This window comes from Bos indicus, chromosome 4 (assembly GCF_029378745.1).
Source record: "Bos indicus isolate NIAB-ARS_2022 breed Sahiwal x Tharparkar chromosome 4, NIAB-ARS_B.indTharparkar_mat_pri_1.0, whole genome shotgun sequence".
Lineage (NCBI taxonomy): Eukaryota > Metazoa > Chordata > Mammalia > Artiodactyla > Bovidae > Bos > Bos indicus.
This window is the reverse complement of record NC_091763.1, coordinates 96,238,332-96,254,693: the sequence shown is the minus strand read 5'-3', so window position 1 is coordinate 96,254,693 and position 16,362 is coordinate 96,238,332. Positions and strand designations below refer to the sequence as shown.

Sequence of the window (16,362 nt, the reverse complement as noted above, 5' to 3'; positions counted from 1 at the left end):
GAACCCTGAACCCTAAATTAGGCCAAACCCTTAAGGGCAGGAGGGAAGCTGTCTTGTCTCTGAAAGGTAGGAATGACACCTCACCACCAGCATCTTCTTTTCTTTTTCTTTTTCTTTTGCCTACACTGGGTCTTGGTTGCAATGCACAAGCTTCTCTTGTTGCAGAGTGCAGGCTCTAGAGCTCACAGGTTCAGTAGCTGCAGCGTGCAGGCTCTCTAGTTGCAGCATGCGGGTTTAGTTGTCCCGAAGCATGTGGGATCTAAGTTCCCCAACAAGGATCGAACCCTCGTCCCCTGCATTGGGAGGCAGACTCTCAACCACTGGACCACCAGGGAAATTTCTCACCACCAGCATCTACTGTGTCGGGCCCTCCTTACCCAGGAAAAATAACTGACTTGTGCCTGGCAATGAGGAATTTCCAGCCCTGGATCCCGTTTTCCCAGGATGTGCTGGCCAGGCAGGACTTCTCCGGGTAGAGAGTGGGCAGAGCCGTCCATGTAGAGGGAAAGGCAAGGAATGGTGAGGTTGTCGAGTAAAAGGATGATCCCTACTGGGTGGGGGATCAAAGGAACAAAGAAGACAGAAAAAAGCAGAAATGTGAAAACATTCCTCAAGGTCATTAAATGATTTCAGGGCTTGTGAAATCCACGAGATAGCTCAATTGTCTCTGTTTTGGTCTCATTCTTGGGCCTCTCCACACATGAAATCCCTCCCAGATACACCAGCCTGGGAAGCTGGACAGAGGCTGAAATCCTCTTTTGACTGCTCCCGTCAAGTCCCTTGTAGGTTTCAGACCAGAATAAGAACAGGCTGTGGAAATCTCTAGACCCTCTATGACCCTCTGCCTCTATGACCGGGTCTGTCTATGGCTGGAAATGGCTGCTCTGAATTCATAATCCAGAGAAGAGCCCCAGACCTAGATCATCCCTTCATGGGGAAAGGAAGAAAAGAGGTTATGTCCTGGCTTTAAGTAGGAATGTGAGTCTAATTTTTATGGTTACAGTCTCTGCTTGTCTTGAACTAAGACAAAGTGGAGCTAAAGCTAATAAGACAGACAGGGGTCTGACAGCCAAGGGGCACATCTTGGCATGAAGACCCTGAAAAAAGGCTGTACCGTCTCCTCAGTCCTGGACTTTTGTCTTAGTGTGATGTCAGGAGCAGAAGAAGGGCTGGTTGACCCACCAAGCAAGGGCTAAGAGCTTAGGAAATATGTCTTCTTATGTTGCTCAGAAACCCACAAGTAACTTGATGGAAGCAGAGACAAAGAGGTTTTCAGACTGCCTCTGGCTTCCCAGACTGGTCTATCTGGCAGGGATTTCACGTGTAGAGAGGCCCGAGAATAAAATTAAAACAGAGACAATTGAGCTATCTGGTGGATTTCAAAGGCCCTAATCATCTAATTACCTTGAAGGAGGTTTCCACATTTCTGCTTTTTCTGTCTTGTTTGCTCCTCCTGTCCCAAGTTCCTTTTCTTTTAAATATGTAAAAGGAGCTGGCATCTGCTATTCAGAAAGAGAGGGGAAAAAAAACAAAAAAGAATAAAGCAAGAGCCCACCACGTTTCCCAGTGGCATTCAGTGATCTCCATAAAAGAACAATGTTTTCAAGAGCCCAGATCACAAGCCAGGCACAGCTCCCATCTGTACCTGGTTGTGGCAAAGGTCACTGGGGATTCATGGAACCTCAGAGGGTGTGGCACCAGGGTCCTCGACAGAAGAAAAAGCCTGGAGGAGCGTGATGGATGGAGGGGCAAAGAGAAGGACTAACCCACTACAGTCCAGTCACCGTTGTTATGGCAAGCCATCACAGTGACGGGCTCCCAGATACCTTGAAATCACCATGCCTCTCTTATCACATCACTGAATGGAATTAACATTGGCTTCTCTTTTTCTTGGATGTTTATTTATTTCAAGAGAAGGAAGCTTTACAGCTGTGCTCCTCCGAGTCCAAACTTGTAGGTTGCACTATACCCAGATCAATAACAGACTATTTTGAATATAACACAAAGAGGCCAGAGTTCACCACTCCATCGTGGTTGTTGTAACAGCGTCTTCCTGGAGATGTACCAAGGAGAAAAGAAATAAGTACATATCTGTGGACTATTGGCTGATTCGAGCCATTTTAGGTCAGCAGAAGAAGGTCATTGTCCTCAGAGATTTAAAAAAAAAAAAAAAGTCCTGGCTGCTAATGGAAATATGATGATTTTTTTTTAATGTCATTGTTTTGTTTTCTATATTTTTGTCTCTCAGAAGAGCTGGTAACAGGAATAAGGGGTAACAAAGAAATTTACACATTTGAATGGTGATTTTGAGGAAGACTCCAGACACAATAACCCAGTCTCCATGCCAGGTGAAGAGCTTATTCATGGCAGGGTACTCTGAAACATTGTCACAGGTCACCTCTCATCCTGCCTTACCCACTGCTGAGCATTTCCTACACACAAAGCATTATGGGAGGTTTAACAGTATATAAAATTATATGGTGGCTCAGACAGTAAAGAATCTGCCTGCAGTGGGAGACCCAGGTTGGATCCCTGCGTTGGGAAGATCCCCTGGAGAAGGGCATGGCAACCCACTCCAGTATTCTTGTCTGGAAAAGCCCATGGACAGAGAAGCCGGGAGAGCTACAGTCCTTGGGGTCACAAAGAGCCGGACACAACCGAAGGACTAGCACACACACAAGAGACCAGTGGATCTGTATTTAGAGACGTGTGAAATGGGACCATTGGTCCACATGATCGCTGAGGTTCTGTAATTATCAGTGGAAATAATTTGGAGAACATCAACGAGAAACCCACATCCAGGAAGTGGCCTTATCGGGGGGTGTCCAAGGGTGGCCTAGGTCTCCCAGTTCTGCCCAACGAGGGGCTCACATAGCCTCAGGTTTGTAGCAGCCCTGAACTTCTAGGCCCAAACACACCCTGGGAATGAACGGGAGACTCAGCCCCAGCCATTCTTCTAGAAGTCCCTAGGTTTTCATTTGCTTTCCACCTTTGAGTGTGGGGATGTAGACAGAGGCCTTTTGTTAGCCAAGAAGGAGGCTGCCAGGTGGCCCTTCTACTCCCCAGCAGCATCCTGTATCCCTAAGAAGATTTTCATCCAGGCGTCTTCCAGTTTCAACACTGGCTTTGTTGACTGACTATCACCACGCATGTTGAATTACCTCTTTTTTTCCCCTGAACAAAGAGGGCATTCAGGTGAAGTTATTGGTCTGGAACAGAGAACTGGTCAATCATTGTTGTTATTATATTAATGGCAAGTATTCTCCAGTAATTACAATTATTAGAAATAGAATGCCCAATAGCATATGTCGTTTATAGTCACTGTATTCCAGTTACAAGGAATGATTTTGTTTCAACTAATGATGGCATTGTGATAACAAGCCTGGGTCTTTAGATCAGCTGCCAGATCCCAGGTACCAACAAGAGTAGGAAGAGGAAGATGAGGGAAAGCTGAAGATGGATCACAGTTTTCAGTCTTGTTCTTCCAGTATCAGCTGAGACTCCTGGCTTCCCACTGGAATGGGCTTTCACCAGGACAGCTACCAACAAGGCCATGCTCTCGCCTTCACCAAGGAGGGAGGGGCTGCTGGTCTCCAAGTGGTTTTGGAATCCTCTGCTAGGTGACCTGAGCCCCCCATCAAGCCCACGCACTTAATAACTATGGTTCTTGGGGAACAAAGGCAAACTTCCAGGGGAAAGCACATGCATTGAGAAGAATTTATCCTCAAAGGACTATTTTGCTGTTATTTCTCATCTACACTGAACGACAGAGTCAGCTATACTTGATGCTGTGTTGTTCTGGCTCCAGCCTGGCTGAGCTTTGCGAGGAAGGCAAGGCTCACCTAGCGCCCATGAGCAGGCTCATAGAGGAGCTTCCTGCAGCCCCTCTCTTCCTGAAGTTCAACCAGAGCCTTTCTCCAGAGAACCACTGTGAGATCAGAAGAGGCAAAATGAATTCTGATTTCCAAAGCTGTGCTTGAAAGCCTCTCCCCAAGTCCCCTACTACCCCGATAGCGCTGAGATGGATCCATTGCCAGGACAGGTATTGGGAAACCTGCAGATACCAAGGTCAGTCCTCCCCAGGACTGCAGAATTAGTAAGGCAGGGAAAGTCCAGGCCCAGGACAGGCTGCTGAAATAAGCCCCATGCCCAGAGATAAGGCAGGCCAAGGGCCTGTCCCCCAGCAGGACTTGAAGAAGCTCAGGTTACCTTGTCAGTGACTCTGCTTCCCTTTTTGCAAAGGAACTATTCCGGAGACCCAACTCAAGGAAACAAAAGCATCCTTGCTATGCCTTTCACCCTCCTTTGAGAAAACAAAGCCAAACCCAGCTCAAGAACTTGCTCGCCCCTTGTGCCCCTGCCCCCTCTGCAGGTTTCTATTACTGGGTTGCCATTCCTCCACTCAATTGCACTTTCCATCAATCTCATCTGCCCCTCCCCCTGCTTAAGGTTATGGGTATTTCCTTTTTGTATTATTACTTGGCTCTCTCCATAAACCGGCCCATCGTAGATCACGCTAATGGCATTATAAACTTGGGGAACAGTGAAGAAAATATATGGTGCATTGCATTTTTGTATTGGGCACCCTGGGTCTGAGAAGGTGAGTGTAAATTTGGGGGTTGAGGCTGGGGCTGACTTGGCTTTGGAATTGATGGCGGCTGAGGTGACATGGGGGGAGGGGTGACCTGCAAATTACTTATTTCTTAGCTACCCTTCTGTGCTGCCCCCACCCAGCTCCCCCACTCCCACCCCAGAACATCACATCCCCCTAGTCTTGCAGTAACAACTGAGAGAATTAGAGCCCTCATCTTGTAAACACACTAGGGGCTGTAAATCCACAGCCTACCACCACCCCCTCCCCAGGCACCACCAGCCCTGGAGGCAGATTTTCCTCTCCCAGCTGGGCAACACTCTTTATGTCCTTGTTCAATTATTTAAATGTGCAATGAAACCTCTGTATAAAGCAGCCAATGACACGCTGGACATGGTAGACAGAAAGGCGTGCTTTTTGCCCTCATGTGTCGGCTTGGGGTTGACGCTACCCCATAATTGGTCATGCTGTCTTTACTTCCGTGTTCATTTCAGTGGAAAAGTGGAAACTAAAACATGCACAAGGCTAGGTGGTGGACCTGGAGTCCACCGGGGCCTCTTCCTGAAAGCCAAGACATTAAAGATGTTCTTGCACTTCAAGGCACCCTTCTCCCCACCCTCAGCTTATTCTTAGGACTGCAGAATGTCGTCACAGGCAAAACAGCCTCCCCAGGAATCTGGCTCTTAATATAGGCATGAGTCTCCAAATAATCTTGCTAAATGCAGGTGTTTTCTACTCTCCAGGAGCTGGCCCTTTCAAATGATTGTTTAAAGAAATATCTTCTCTGGAAAAAAAAGGGCAGAATGTTTTTAAGGAATTCAATTGTAAGGGGGTTTGGTCATCATGTGGGGATGAAAGTGAGATGATGATGGGAGTGTCTTGTTCGTGGTCATTGTGGGGACTGAGTGAGGTAACTGGTCTTCTTCATTTCTTGCTCATGGACATGGGGGTGATCATATGTGTTGTGCTGTGAAATAAGTTAGCACGTGGCAAAATGTGTGTAAGGTGATGGAAACGTGGGTTACAGGATGAAGCCTTGTACTCCTTGCACCGTGTTGATTGTCTGAGCTAGAGTAGCAGTATCACACACTGCCTATCAGTGTCCGCTGGTGTGACTATGCCAGGTTGCAATATTGTTTTTGTCCAGTCACTCAGTCATGTCCGATTTTTTGCAACTCCACAGACTGCAGCATGCCAGCCTTCCCTGTCCTTCACTATCTCCTGGGGTTTGCTCAAACTCATGTCCATTGAGTCAATGATGTCATCCAACCATCTCACTCTCAAAATATCAGTTATTAAAATACTTCCATCCTAGGAGAAGGAAATGGCAACCCACTCCAGTACTCTTGCCTGGAAAATCCCATGGATGGAGGAGCCTGGTAGGCTGCAGCCCATGGGGTCTCGAAGAGTTGGACACGACTGAGTGTCTTCCCTTTCACTTTTCACTTTCATGCATTGGAGAAGGAAATGGCAACCCACTCCATTGTTCTTGCCTGGAGAATCCCAGGGACAGGGGTGCCTGGTGGGCTGCCATCTATGGGGTCACACAGAGTCGGACACGACTGAAGTGACTTAGCAGCAGCAGCAGTAGGTAAATGGCACTTCCAGGAGACCAACCTCCCCCACAAAGTACCCCCCACCACCTTCCAGCATGCAGTGGTTAATATTTTGAATACCACGCTGTGAGCTACCTGAACAGGCATTGTTTGGCCCCATTTTAGAGATGGGAAAACTGAGTCTCAGAAAGGTGATGTGAGGATGTGTCCCAGATCATCTACTGGGTTGATAATAGAACCGGGACCATACAATTCACTGAATCCAAACCAGCCTCTTCATTTTATGGGTGAGGAGACCCAGAGGGTTTGGGAACTTGTCCAAAGCCATGTGGTTGGCCAGCCGAGGTCCTCTCTCAGAGCACACGGAACCTTCTGGAAGAGGGGACAGCCGCTAGATGAGCAGTGAATGGAGCTGGGACCTCTCTACCTGTCTGCCTTGTGTTAGGGGCACTTGGAGCTGTTGAAATTGTCAGGCTCTAAAGTCAAGAAGGGGTGGATAGGCTGGACCGTGGGAATTGATGCGAGTTCGTGGAAAAGAACAAAATAACACAGAGGCGAGGTGGGAGCAGGGGAGCAGGAGCCTTAGAAAAAGGGAGTAGCTGAGAGACCAGGTGCAGCCTGAGCTGAGATGGATGAACGAGGAAAGAACCAACTTTTTTTAAATTTGAGCACTTGCTCCTCTGTGCCAGACGTATTATACAGGGTGGTTCATGAACTTCCCCTGAAATGACCCTATGGGGATGGGTTTTTAGTCCCCATTGGTAGGGAAGCCCTGCACCATTCAGAGCCTGAACAGTGAACAGTGAACAAGGCTGAAGTTAGCAAGAGGAAGAAAACGGACTTGCACTTGTACAGGATTCCCAAACCAGGTTCTTTTAGTTAAGAAAGCTCAAAGGTGAGGACCATGGCTGGAGCGCTGGGGAACAGGGCCTCAGAGAAATGTTTCGTGGAGAAACGTGGAAGTCTGCTCTGAAATTTCCCCTGAGCAGACTCAGAGGTGGTGTTGTATCTGGGATCTCAGCACGAGGCTAGGCAGGGTCTGGGGTGTGGGGGCGGAGGCAGCTGGGTGGCAGTGGTCCCTCCATGCCTTGTTGCCTGGGGAGAAATTGCCATTTTACTTTCAATTAGGAGGGACACTGTGGTCAATCAGTAGCGCCACCAGAGGAAAATGGGCCCGGCCCAGCCCCGACTCTCTCCAATTATTATTAATGAACTTAGTCTCAGAGCCGCCAAGCTTTTTATATGCAAAATAGGCCTTTATGGGGCCACTGGCAAGGAGGACTCATTAAAAAACAAATCTCAGAGAGAATCTTACAGGGGAAGAGAGAGAGGCTTAACTTCCATCCCAGACCAGAACGGGTCCAGCCCCCAGGTGAGGATCCAGCTCACCACAGGAGGGTTTTGAAGGCCCCTAGTCCTAAATTCTCTGGGGGATCTTTCTGACCCACCACCCCATCCTAAGGTGGTCCTATCTGTCAGGGAGAACTTGCCTCTTTCATTAAGAGGAGGAAAGATGGCAGGTCAGCATCTGAGTTCTTTAGCTGCCAGTGCATCTGCTGACATTGAACTGTTATTTTTTCCTCTCCCTGCCTTGGTTTCTCCTGTGCGAAGTAGAAGGGATCCTTGGGTTGACTGAGAGGACTCTGAGATTCAGACACCCTCGCTGTATTGTTCTTGAGCTGCCGGATTTTCCTGTAGGACTTGGGGATGAGAAATCCCAACTCTACTCCTCTTAGTCCAAATACATCCCTAGATGCAGCTCCTTGGGCAAATGTGGGTTTCAGTTCAGTCATGAAGTTGTGTCCAACTGCGACCCCATGGACTGCAGCACGCCAGGCTTCCCTGTCCATCACCCACTGCCGGAGCTTACTCAAACTCATGTCCATTGAGTCGGTGATGCCATCCAGCCATCTCATCCTCTATCGTCCCCTGCTCCTCCTGCCTTCAATCTTTCCCAGCATCAGGGTCTTTTCTAGTGAGTCAATTTTTTGCATCAGGTGGCCAAAGAACTGGAGTTTCAGCTTCAGCATCAGTCCTTCCAATGAATATTCAGGACTGATCTCCTTTAGGATGGACTGGGTGGATCTCCTTGCCGTAGCAGGGGGCAAGGTCAGGCCTGTGCCACTTTTGGAGAGGGAGCGCTGCCATGGTCTCAGGGAGGAGGAAAGAGTGGAGTCAGGATGGGCCCAACCCCTCCGGCTCACCAGTCCCCACTTGGCATCAGTCTTCTCTCCTGAGTTCCCAGCATCACACATCTCCCACTCCAACCTGAACTTCATCCTTTTCACAGAATCGTTTGTCTTGTGTCCCGAGTTCTCATGTTGCCCGAGCAGAGGGGCTGAAATAGCAGCAGAGGTAAGGGCACAGGATGGACCTTTAGGACCCTCAGTCCATGTGGGACCTCAAGGTCCCGGAGACCCACATGTCTTGAGCCTCAAGGCCAGAAGCAGGGTTCAGGCTCCATCCCTTCCCCCCTCCTGCTGCTCCTCTCTGTTTTATTTAGTTAAAACTGGGTCAGAACACACATATCATAACATTTGCTATCTTAGCCAGTTTTAAGTGTACAGTTTAGTGGTGGAAAAAGTGCATTCACATTGTTGTATAGCCATGACCACCATCCATCTCCAGAACTTTATTCATCTTTCCCAACTGACACTGTGCACCCATTAAACACTAACTCCCCCTGAAACTCCTGTTCTTTCTTCTGTCTCTGTGCACGTGACTACCCTGGGTAGTCACGTGAATGGAATCATGTAGTGTTTGTCCACAGTGATTGGCTTGTTTCACTTGGCAGAATGTTTTCAAGATTCACCTATGACTTAGAGTGTGTTTGAATTCCCTTCCTTTTAAGGCTGAATCATATTCCATTGCATATCTATATAACATTTTGCTTATCCATTCATCTACGACGGCACCTCCATTGTTTCCACCTTTTGGCTGTTGTGAAGGATGCTGCCGTGAATGTGGCCATCAAGTATCTCTTGGAGACCCTACTTCCAGTTCTCTTGGATTCAAACTCAGATGTGGATAGCTGGGTCTGCTGCTCCTGGTCTGGCCTCTCTTCAGGTTAAAGGAGTGGATACCCTGGAAGAGAGGAGGGGCTTCGTTTAATGGGTCCTGGGGTGCTCCCCTAAGGCAAGGCTACAGGGTCATGGGAAAGAATGGAGGTGAGACCACCCTAATCATGGAATCAGGACTGGTTAGAGCCAAATGGGTCCTTGGATTCCACCCACTTGACAGATGAGGAAGTTGAGTCTCAAGTGGGGACGGATGTGTAATGTGGTCAGGCTTCCATAGCTTGTCAGAAGCTCAGTGGCTCTAGAGCTCTTCTCCCTCCAGTTTTCAGTGACTGAGGGGCTCATGTTTGCTTTCAGACCCAAGGGACAGAACTCCTGGGTGCCTGATTGCCTGGGACCCCTCCCATCAGGGTCTCAGGCCTTCCCTTGGCCTCTTTCTTGCCTTACTTTACTGAGGAAGAGAGCTGAGTTTGGGGATCTGAGAGTCTGCAGTGAGCCCATGAGGCAGCATCCTTATGAAGGATGTGTGAGCCTTGCTTTGACCATTGACCTGCCCAGAGCCATCTGTCTGGTGGGCCTGCCCCAAAAGAGTATCACACTGGGAGGAATCTAGGCATGGAAAACACACCTGACCCTGGGCCTCACTCCGGCCCAGGCCAAGACTGTCTTCCAACCAGCTCCTGAGAATCCAGCCACATGCTAGTACCCATGTCCCAGCTGGGCAGAGCGCCATGCTCCTTACTTGACCCCCTTCTGCCCCCAGCCCTCTCTGGACAGAGCTGATTGCCCAGTGAAAAGGGGCCCAGTGATCCACCTCCTCCATCCCTGAATGTGCTCAGAAATCAGTGGCTTGCCCCATCAGAGGGAGCTCAGTGTGTGTCTGCCGAGGGGCACTTCCCTGGGGTCAGATCATCCCTAGAGCTCAGGCAGAAGCTTTCTGGATTTCAGAGGTCTCTGGGGCTCATTCCAGAACATCCCCAAATGCCAGACTCAGCCCACCTCTGGAAGGTCCTCTCACACCCACCTGGGCCGTGGTCCAGACTGATGTTCTAGAGCCTCGATCCCAGGCTTCGGGGTCACTGCGGGGCTGCTGGCATGGGTCCTTTTGTCCCAGTGCTTGGCAGCCTGAAACCAAGGGAAAGGGGTTGGCAGCCCAAAATGAGACCGGACCCCTAGCCAGAAGAGTTCTGTCTGCCAGGGTAGAACCCTCACCCTTGAGAGGGGACCACTGGGAGTCTGGACCACAGGGGCTGGCGAGAGCGGGGTGGGGGTCGACCTCCGTGGGGAGTGCCTCAAGGACTCGGGACATGGGGTGCTCAGTCCCTCTGCCTGTCTGCTGGGGGCTGGGCGTGGGCAGCAGTGCAGAAGGCCCCATGTGGGGAGCCCCTGGGAGGGGTGAGATGATGTGGAACATCTGGGTGATGTCAGGGGCTCCTGCCCCTTGGGCTCCCTGTACCCCAGCTGAGCCTCGCTGTCTGTCCAAAGGACTGCCCCCAGCTGCTGCGTGTGGACAAGATCCTGGTGCCCGTGGAGGTGATCAAGCCCATCACCCTCAAGGCCAAGAACCTCCCCCAGCCACAGTCGGGGCAGCGCGGCTACGAGTGCGTCCTCAACATCCAGGGCAGCGAGCAGAGGGTGCCCGCCCTGCGCTTCAACAGCTCCAGCGTGCAGTGCCAGAACACCTCCGTGAGTGCTCACCCATGCCTGCCCCGGCACCCACCCCTGCCCGCCACTCTCTCCTGGCCTCAGTCAGCTCAGCAGGGCAGGACTGCCCTCAACACCAGCAGAACTGTTCAGCTCCCCTCCCACCGCTTCCGCCAACTCTGCCGACCCAGACAAACTCACCACGCCTTTGCCTGCAGGTGTGACCCTGTTGTGGTGACCCGAGGGGCTAGGGGCCAGCCATGGGGCCGCTAAACACTGTCTGTGGGCTTAGATGTGTTTGCGGGGCTCCGTGCTCTTTCCTGAGAGGAGCTCTGGAAACTCTGGGCCCGGACTTCCTACCAGGGCTGACCTGAGGGTCTCATCTGAGCTCACAGAGGCCACCCTCATCAGCCTTTACAGCCACACAGAGGCTGTATCCCAGCACATGAGGCTTCTGAGCCAGGCCAGGAGCCACAAAGATGCTGGAACAGGAGGGAGCTGGCCGGGGCTGTGCTGCGGAGATCCGCACGAACCCTGCCCAGTATTTAGAAATCCATATTAAATCTGTGCCGGACCAGCTATGGCTCAGCTGCCCTCTACTGCCAACAGCCTTTGCCTGATCCCTGGACACCACACAGTGTGCCCTAATGGGGCACCCCCTGCCTGTCTGCCGGCTCCCCCGATGGCCTTTGACCTTCTCTCTTTCTGGCTACTTCTATGCACCCAGATGCTCAGAGACAAACAGTAGACTTAAACACTTGTAACATTTTCGAGCTATATGAGACCTACATTCTTCTTCCCGGTACAGAAGAGAAACTGGAGGCCCAGAAGAAGGGGCAGGATTGGGTTTGTGGGGCTGAGAGTTGTACAATTTGGGGGACCTTCTTTAAGAATGAAATGCATCAATTCAAATGAGACACACAGGCAGGCCTTAGGATGGTCTGTGCAGGCTCGCGCAGGGCCCTAAAGCTGACCCTTAGGCTCCATTCACTTCAAGGTAACCCGTCAGGGCGTGATGGTCAAATCTGCTTCTGGTCCCCAGAGGCCCCAGGGCCAGCCACCCTTGCTCAGGGTCACACAGCTGGTGAGTGGCAGGGCCAGACCTGGGCACAGGGGTCCCCTCCCCTACCACACTGTGTGCTGGCATTCATGCCATTGCTTCTGGGTACCTACAGGTGACATTGTAATTAAGCATGTGACGTGGGACCAGGAGAGCCCCTGACAAAGCTCTTCCTGGGGCACCCCGCTCTTCCTGCAGGAAGCAGGCTAGGGGTGAACAGAGCTCCGAGGGGTGAACATGCTGGCCCCGGGTTGCTTATCATTTAGCAACTCCTGGCGATCAACCTCCCAACCTCTGAAACCCCAGATGTGTGCCCACCTCTTATGTCTACATCTTCCTCCTCCCCAGTGGCCAGGCTGTGTTGCAGACTTCTGCAGCACCCCAGATTAAACCTGCAAGGGATATTAAATGCCTCCTGCTTTCTCATGAATCCTGAGGCTGAGCAGGCCCCCCAGGGTCCAGCTCAAATGATTCTCCCCAAATGAGGACATCCCGTGGGAAAAGTAAGCCTGAGTTCCACATTTGACCCAGCAGTAGGTTTTCAGGCTTTAGAGAAAACAGGCTTTTGTCCTCAAAGAAGCTGCCCCAGGGATCCAGATCCCAGAGGCGTCAAGAAAGAGGAAAGAGTCTGTGGCCTCTGAGTCACTGGGCTTCAGGGCCCTGTGCTAGACTGAGTTCTGTGGAATACAGGAAGCTACCCCAGGTAATAGCCAGGCAGGTCGGGGCCAGGTCTCCTCCCCTGTGATGCCCCTTCTGAGTCCCTAGTGCTGGCTAGTACCAGTGGGATAAGGAAAGGCACTGCTGACCCCCAGCATGGGCACCTGCTGGTCTGATGTTGAATTCTCGGGAGCTAAGAAATCACAGATCACTCAGCTGCTTGCGTGGGAATTTCTCATCCTAGAGCCTGATGCCCCAGGGCATGATGGTCAAATCTGCTTCTGGTCCCCGGAGGCCCCGGTCCACGGAGTCCTGCCCAATCAGCCAGCCTCCAGGGTACACGGGCTCAGGCACCTGCAGATCTGTCTCCAGGAGTTTGGAGACACCAGATCCATGGCAGAAATGTGACACTGGGGCTGGAGGCCTGGAGCCCAAGGCTCTCACTGCCAAGGAGAGGAGGCGACTTTTAAGCTCCTGACCTTCCCCTTGCCGTCCCCTCAGGAGTGGGGAGGGCCTGCGCTGGCCTCTGGCCCCCTGGACTTGGGAATCCTCTGGAGGTCTCCCCACCCCCATGGACAGTCTCAGTGCCTCCAAGGCCCTGCTCCCAAAATAGCCTTTTTCCTCTTGCCTTTTTCACTTCAACACCCTAGTAAGGAAGGTAATGGGAGCATTTGTTTCTCTATCATTTTAAAGTCTTAGAAACTGAGGCAACAGGAGGTGTACCCCACAAAGAGTGAGTTTTAGGAGGGTCCAGGACCTGCTGCAATCACACAGTTCAGGAAGGCTTATCAGGAACCTCTCTTTTCAGGGGGACCAGTGGGATCCCGGTTGAAATGTCATCTGGGCCAAGGTGGTGCTTACTGTCAAGTGACTTCCTTAAAAAAAAACAATTGGGGTCATTGTGAGTGGCAAGCCTCCCTTACCATTGTAATAGAAAACAACGTTCAGGGCGGGACGAGACCTGAGTATTTACTTATTCCTGTGACAGAAGCGGGGAGGGGATCTCCAAAGTCCAGAGAGGGCAGGTGACCTGCCCTAGGTCACACAGCAAGTCATAGCCGATTTAGAACTAAAGCTCAGTCTTATAACACACCCCTCATCAAAGGTTAGGCCAAAACCAGCACTGAGCACTTTATAAAGTGCTTTTATAAAGCACTTTATAAAGTAGGGTCTGCTCTGCCTCAGGGAGGATGGTGGAAGGAGAGTCACTGTTGTTTTGTTTCCTAAATGAGCTCTCTGGAGTAGGGGCAGGAGGAGAGAAGGTTCTAACAGAGAAACCAACCCCTGCCCCCACACCCTTGGTTTCTGATGGCAGAGACAGGAGGGTGACCAAGAGGTCTCAGAGGAGAGCAGAAGAGGAGAGATGGAAAAGAGAGACATGGGAACATTTTGCACGGGGTAACCCCAGGGCTGGTAGGCAGGCAGCTCACTTCCAGCCCACTATGTGGGGACAGGCCCTGGGCCAATCACCGTAGCCCTCGGGGGCCTGTAGGAGGAAAATCAGGGCAGCTCGCAGGCAACAGGGGGAGGAGGGAGCAACTGTGGGTGTTTGAGGCCTCCTTTAGACTATGGCTCCAGAAATGCCAAGTGCTGCTAAGAATAGCACCCAGTCCCGCCCTGCAGTCACTGGCCATCACGATAGTCAGTGGGCCGCAGAGGGCTGGAGGGCTGGCTGCACTGCAGACATAAGGCCCAGCTTCCACCCGCCCACGGGGGCCTCACGACTCCTTGTGGTGCCCCAGTTTACTGCGTGCAAAACAAGGATGGGGAGACTGATGGGGGTGGGGTGACACGTTCCCGCTTCCTGCTTTACTGGAACACAGCTGGGAGTGTGTCTGCTGAGCCTCTGAGGTCCTGGAGATGGACGCAACACATATGCGTTTGCGTGCCTGCTAAATTGCTTCAGTCATGTCCGGCTCTTTGTGACCTGGACTGTAGCCCTCTAGGCTCCTCTGTCCATGGGATTCTCCAGGCAAGAATACTGGAGTGGGTTGCCATGCCCTCCTCCAGGAGATCTTCCCAACCCAGGGATTGAACCCCTGTCTCCTGTGACTGCTGCATTGGCAGGCAGGCAGGTTCTTTACCACTAGAACCACCTGGGAAGCCCTGGCATCTTATGTTGGTGATAGAATTGATAGAAATTTCCACCAAAATATTTCAGACAGAGGAATGGCTGGAGGGAAGAATCTCCAAATTATACAGAGGTCCTCTCTTTGCTTTTAGAAGGTCGGGAAACTGAGGTTCACAGGGAATGAGTAACGTCATCTGTGAGCTGGGCCACCGTGAGCCAGCTCTTGATTGAGACACTTAACCTCCTGGCCCCTGGGAGCCTGAAACACTTTTCCTTCAGCTCTGGGCTTTGTGCAGATTAACTGCCCACTGATTACACAGAGCTGTATAAATGCTAAGTGGAGTGGAGGTGGGGATGTTAGGGGCCGGGAACCGGTGGTCCAGGCTCCCCAGCAGGCTGCTTCCAGAAGGATATAGGTCAAAGGGGAGGGAGGGCATCTCCAGGAAGCAGAGTGACTTCCCTGGAGACGTAGAGGGTGGTGGGGAACACCGCGGTTAATGATTTCTGTTAATATTTCAGAATTAAGGTCTCAGGAAGGGAAGGAGAAAGAGGAAGCAATGCCCAGAACTTCTGATCCTTAAAGCCTTATAATTTCTATTTTTTTCAAAAAGAAAATGTGTGCATATACACACACACGTACACACACGTCTGAACACATGAGTGTTCTCATCTGCATATGTCTCTGTACGTACTGAGTGTCTGGCACATAAACCCTCGATGGGCACTGCTATTATTCCACATGAACATAAACGCAGGGAACACAAGTGTGTTTTTACACAGCACCCTTCAGTGTACCCACACAGATTCAAATACACCGTAAAATTTGGGTGCCCATTCTCTGTGACAGGCACTGTACCGCCCAGAGCATCGGACGGTTGTCTTGAACCCTCCCAACAGTCCCGTGAGGTACGCACTGTGTGTAATTCCTATTTTTCACGTGGAGAACCTGAAACTCAGCTCCTCTGCCCGCATTCACACAGCCGGTCACTGTGGCGTCCCTTCACAGCAGTACACGTGTGTGCCCATGTATGCTCACGGGCGCACACACGTCTAAAAGCACAGGGGTGCACAGACCTCTCCTCACGTCCACACGCATGCCAAGACGTTCGTGCATGCAGACACTCCCGAGCACACGTGGGTGGTTGGTCTTGCCTAGCTCTCTTGGGGATCTCAGGTCCTTCTGCAGAGGGCCCCGAAGGTGCTCTTGGTCTTTGGCTAACACACCCCTGGGCCAGACCCAGGCCCAGACCTGAGCGGCAGGAACCTGGCTCCAGTGCGATTTAGGCACTGCCAGCATCCTTCCTAGAGGTCTGGGCGGCCTCACACTGGTTCTCACCATCTGTCTCCCACTGGGGTCTCAGAGGAGGGGGATAGGAAGGATGAGGCAGAGGAGCTTGGCCACAGGAAGAAATGGGAAGGGGGTATCTGGAAAGTGTTCTCTGCCTCCCCGACCCCCCACTCCTCTCCTACACACATGCCCCTTGGCAGGCCTCTGTCTTCCTGCTGCTAGCAGACATCGAGGAGCAGTGATTCTCTAGATTCTCTTTAGCAGCACCCGGCTCACTAGAGTGCCTCCCTGGAAGTGCTCCTGTATCCAGGGATTCCGATTTAGCAGGTCTAGGTAGGGCTCTGGAATCTGCATTTAGTAGACCTCATTCCCCACCCCTGAGGCCCCCATGACTCTGATGAAAGTAGTCCCTTTTTTTTTTTTTTTTTTAAGAAAACTCAGGGCAACTTGGAATGACCCACCCAGATGCAAAACACTT

At 51.4% G+C, this 16,362-nt stretch overlaps 1 protein-coding gene across 1 annotated transcript in view; it reads left to right on the top strand.

Annotated features, from left to right (window-relative positions):
* PLXNA4 (plexin A4) overlaps positions 1–16,362 on the top strand; it is a 481,515-nt gene that overhangs the window by 386,609 nt on the left and 78,544 nt on the right. Inside the window, exon 10 of the mRNA XM_070788177.1 lies at positions 10,650–10,850. Within this exon, the coding sequence (XP_070644278.1) occupies positions 10,650–10,850 (201 nt within the window). The remainder of the gene's footprint in view (positions 1–10,649; positions 10,851–16,362) is intronic.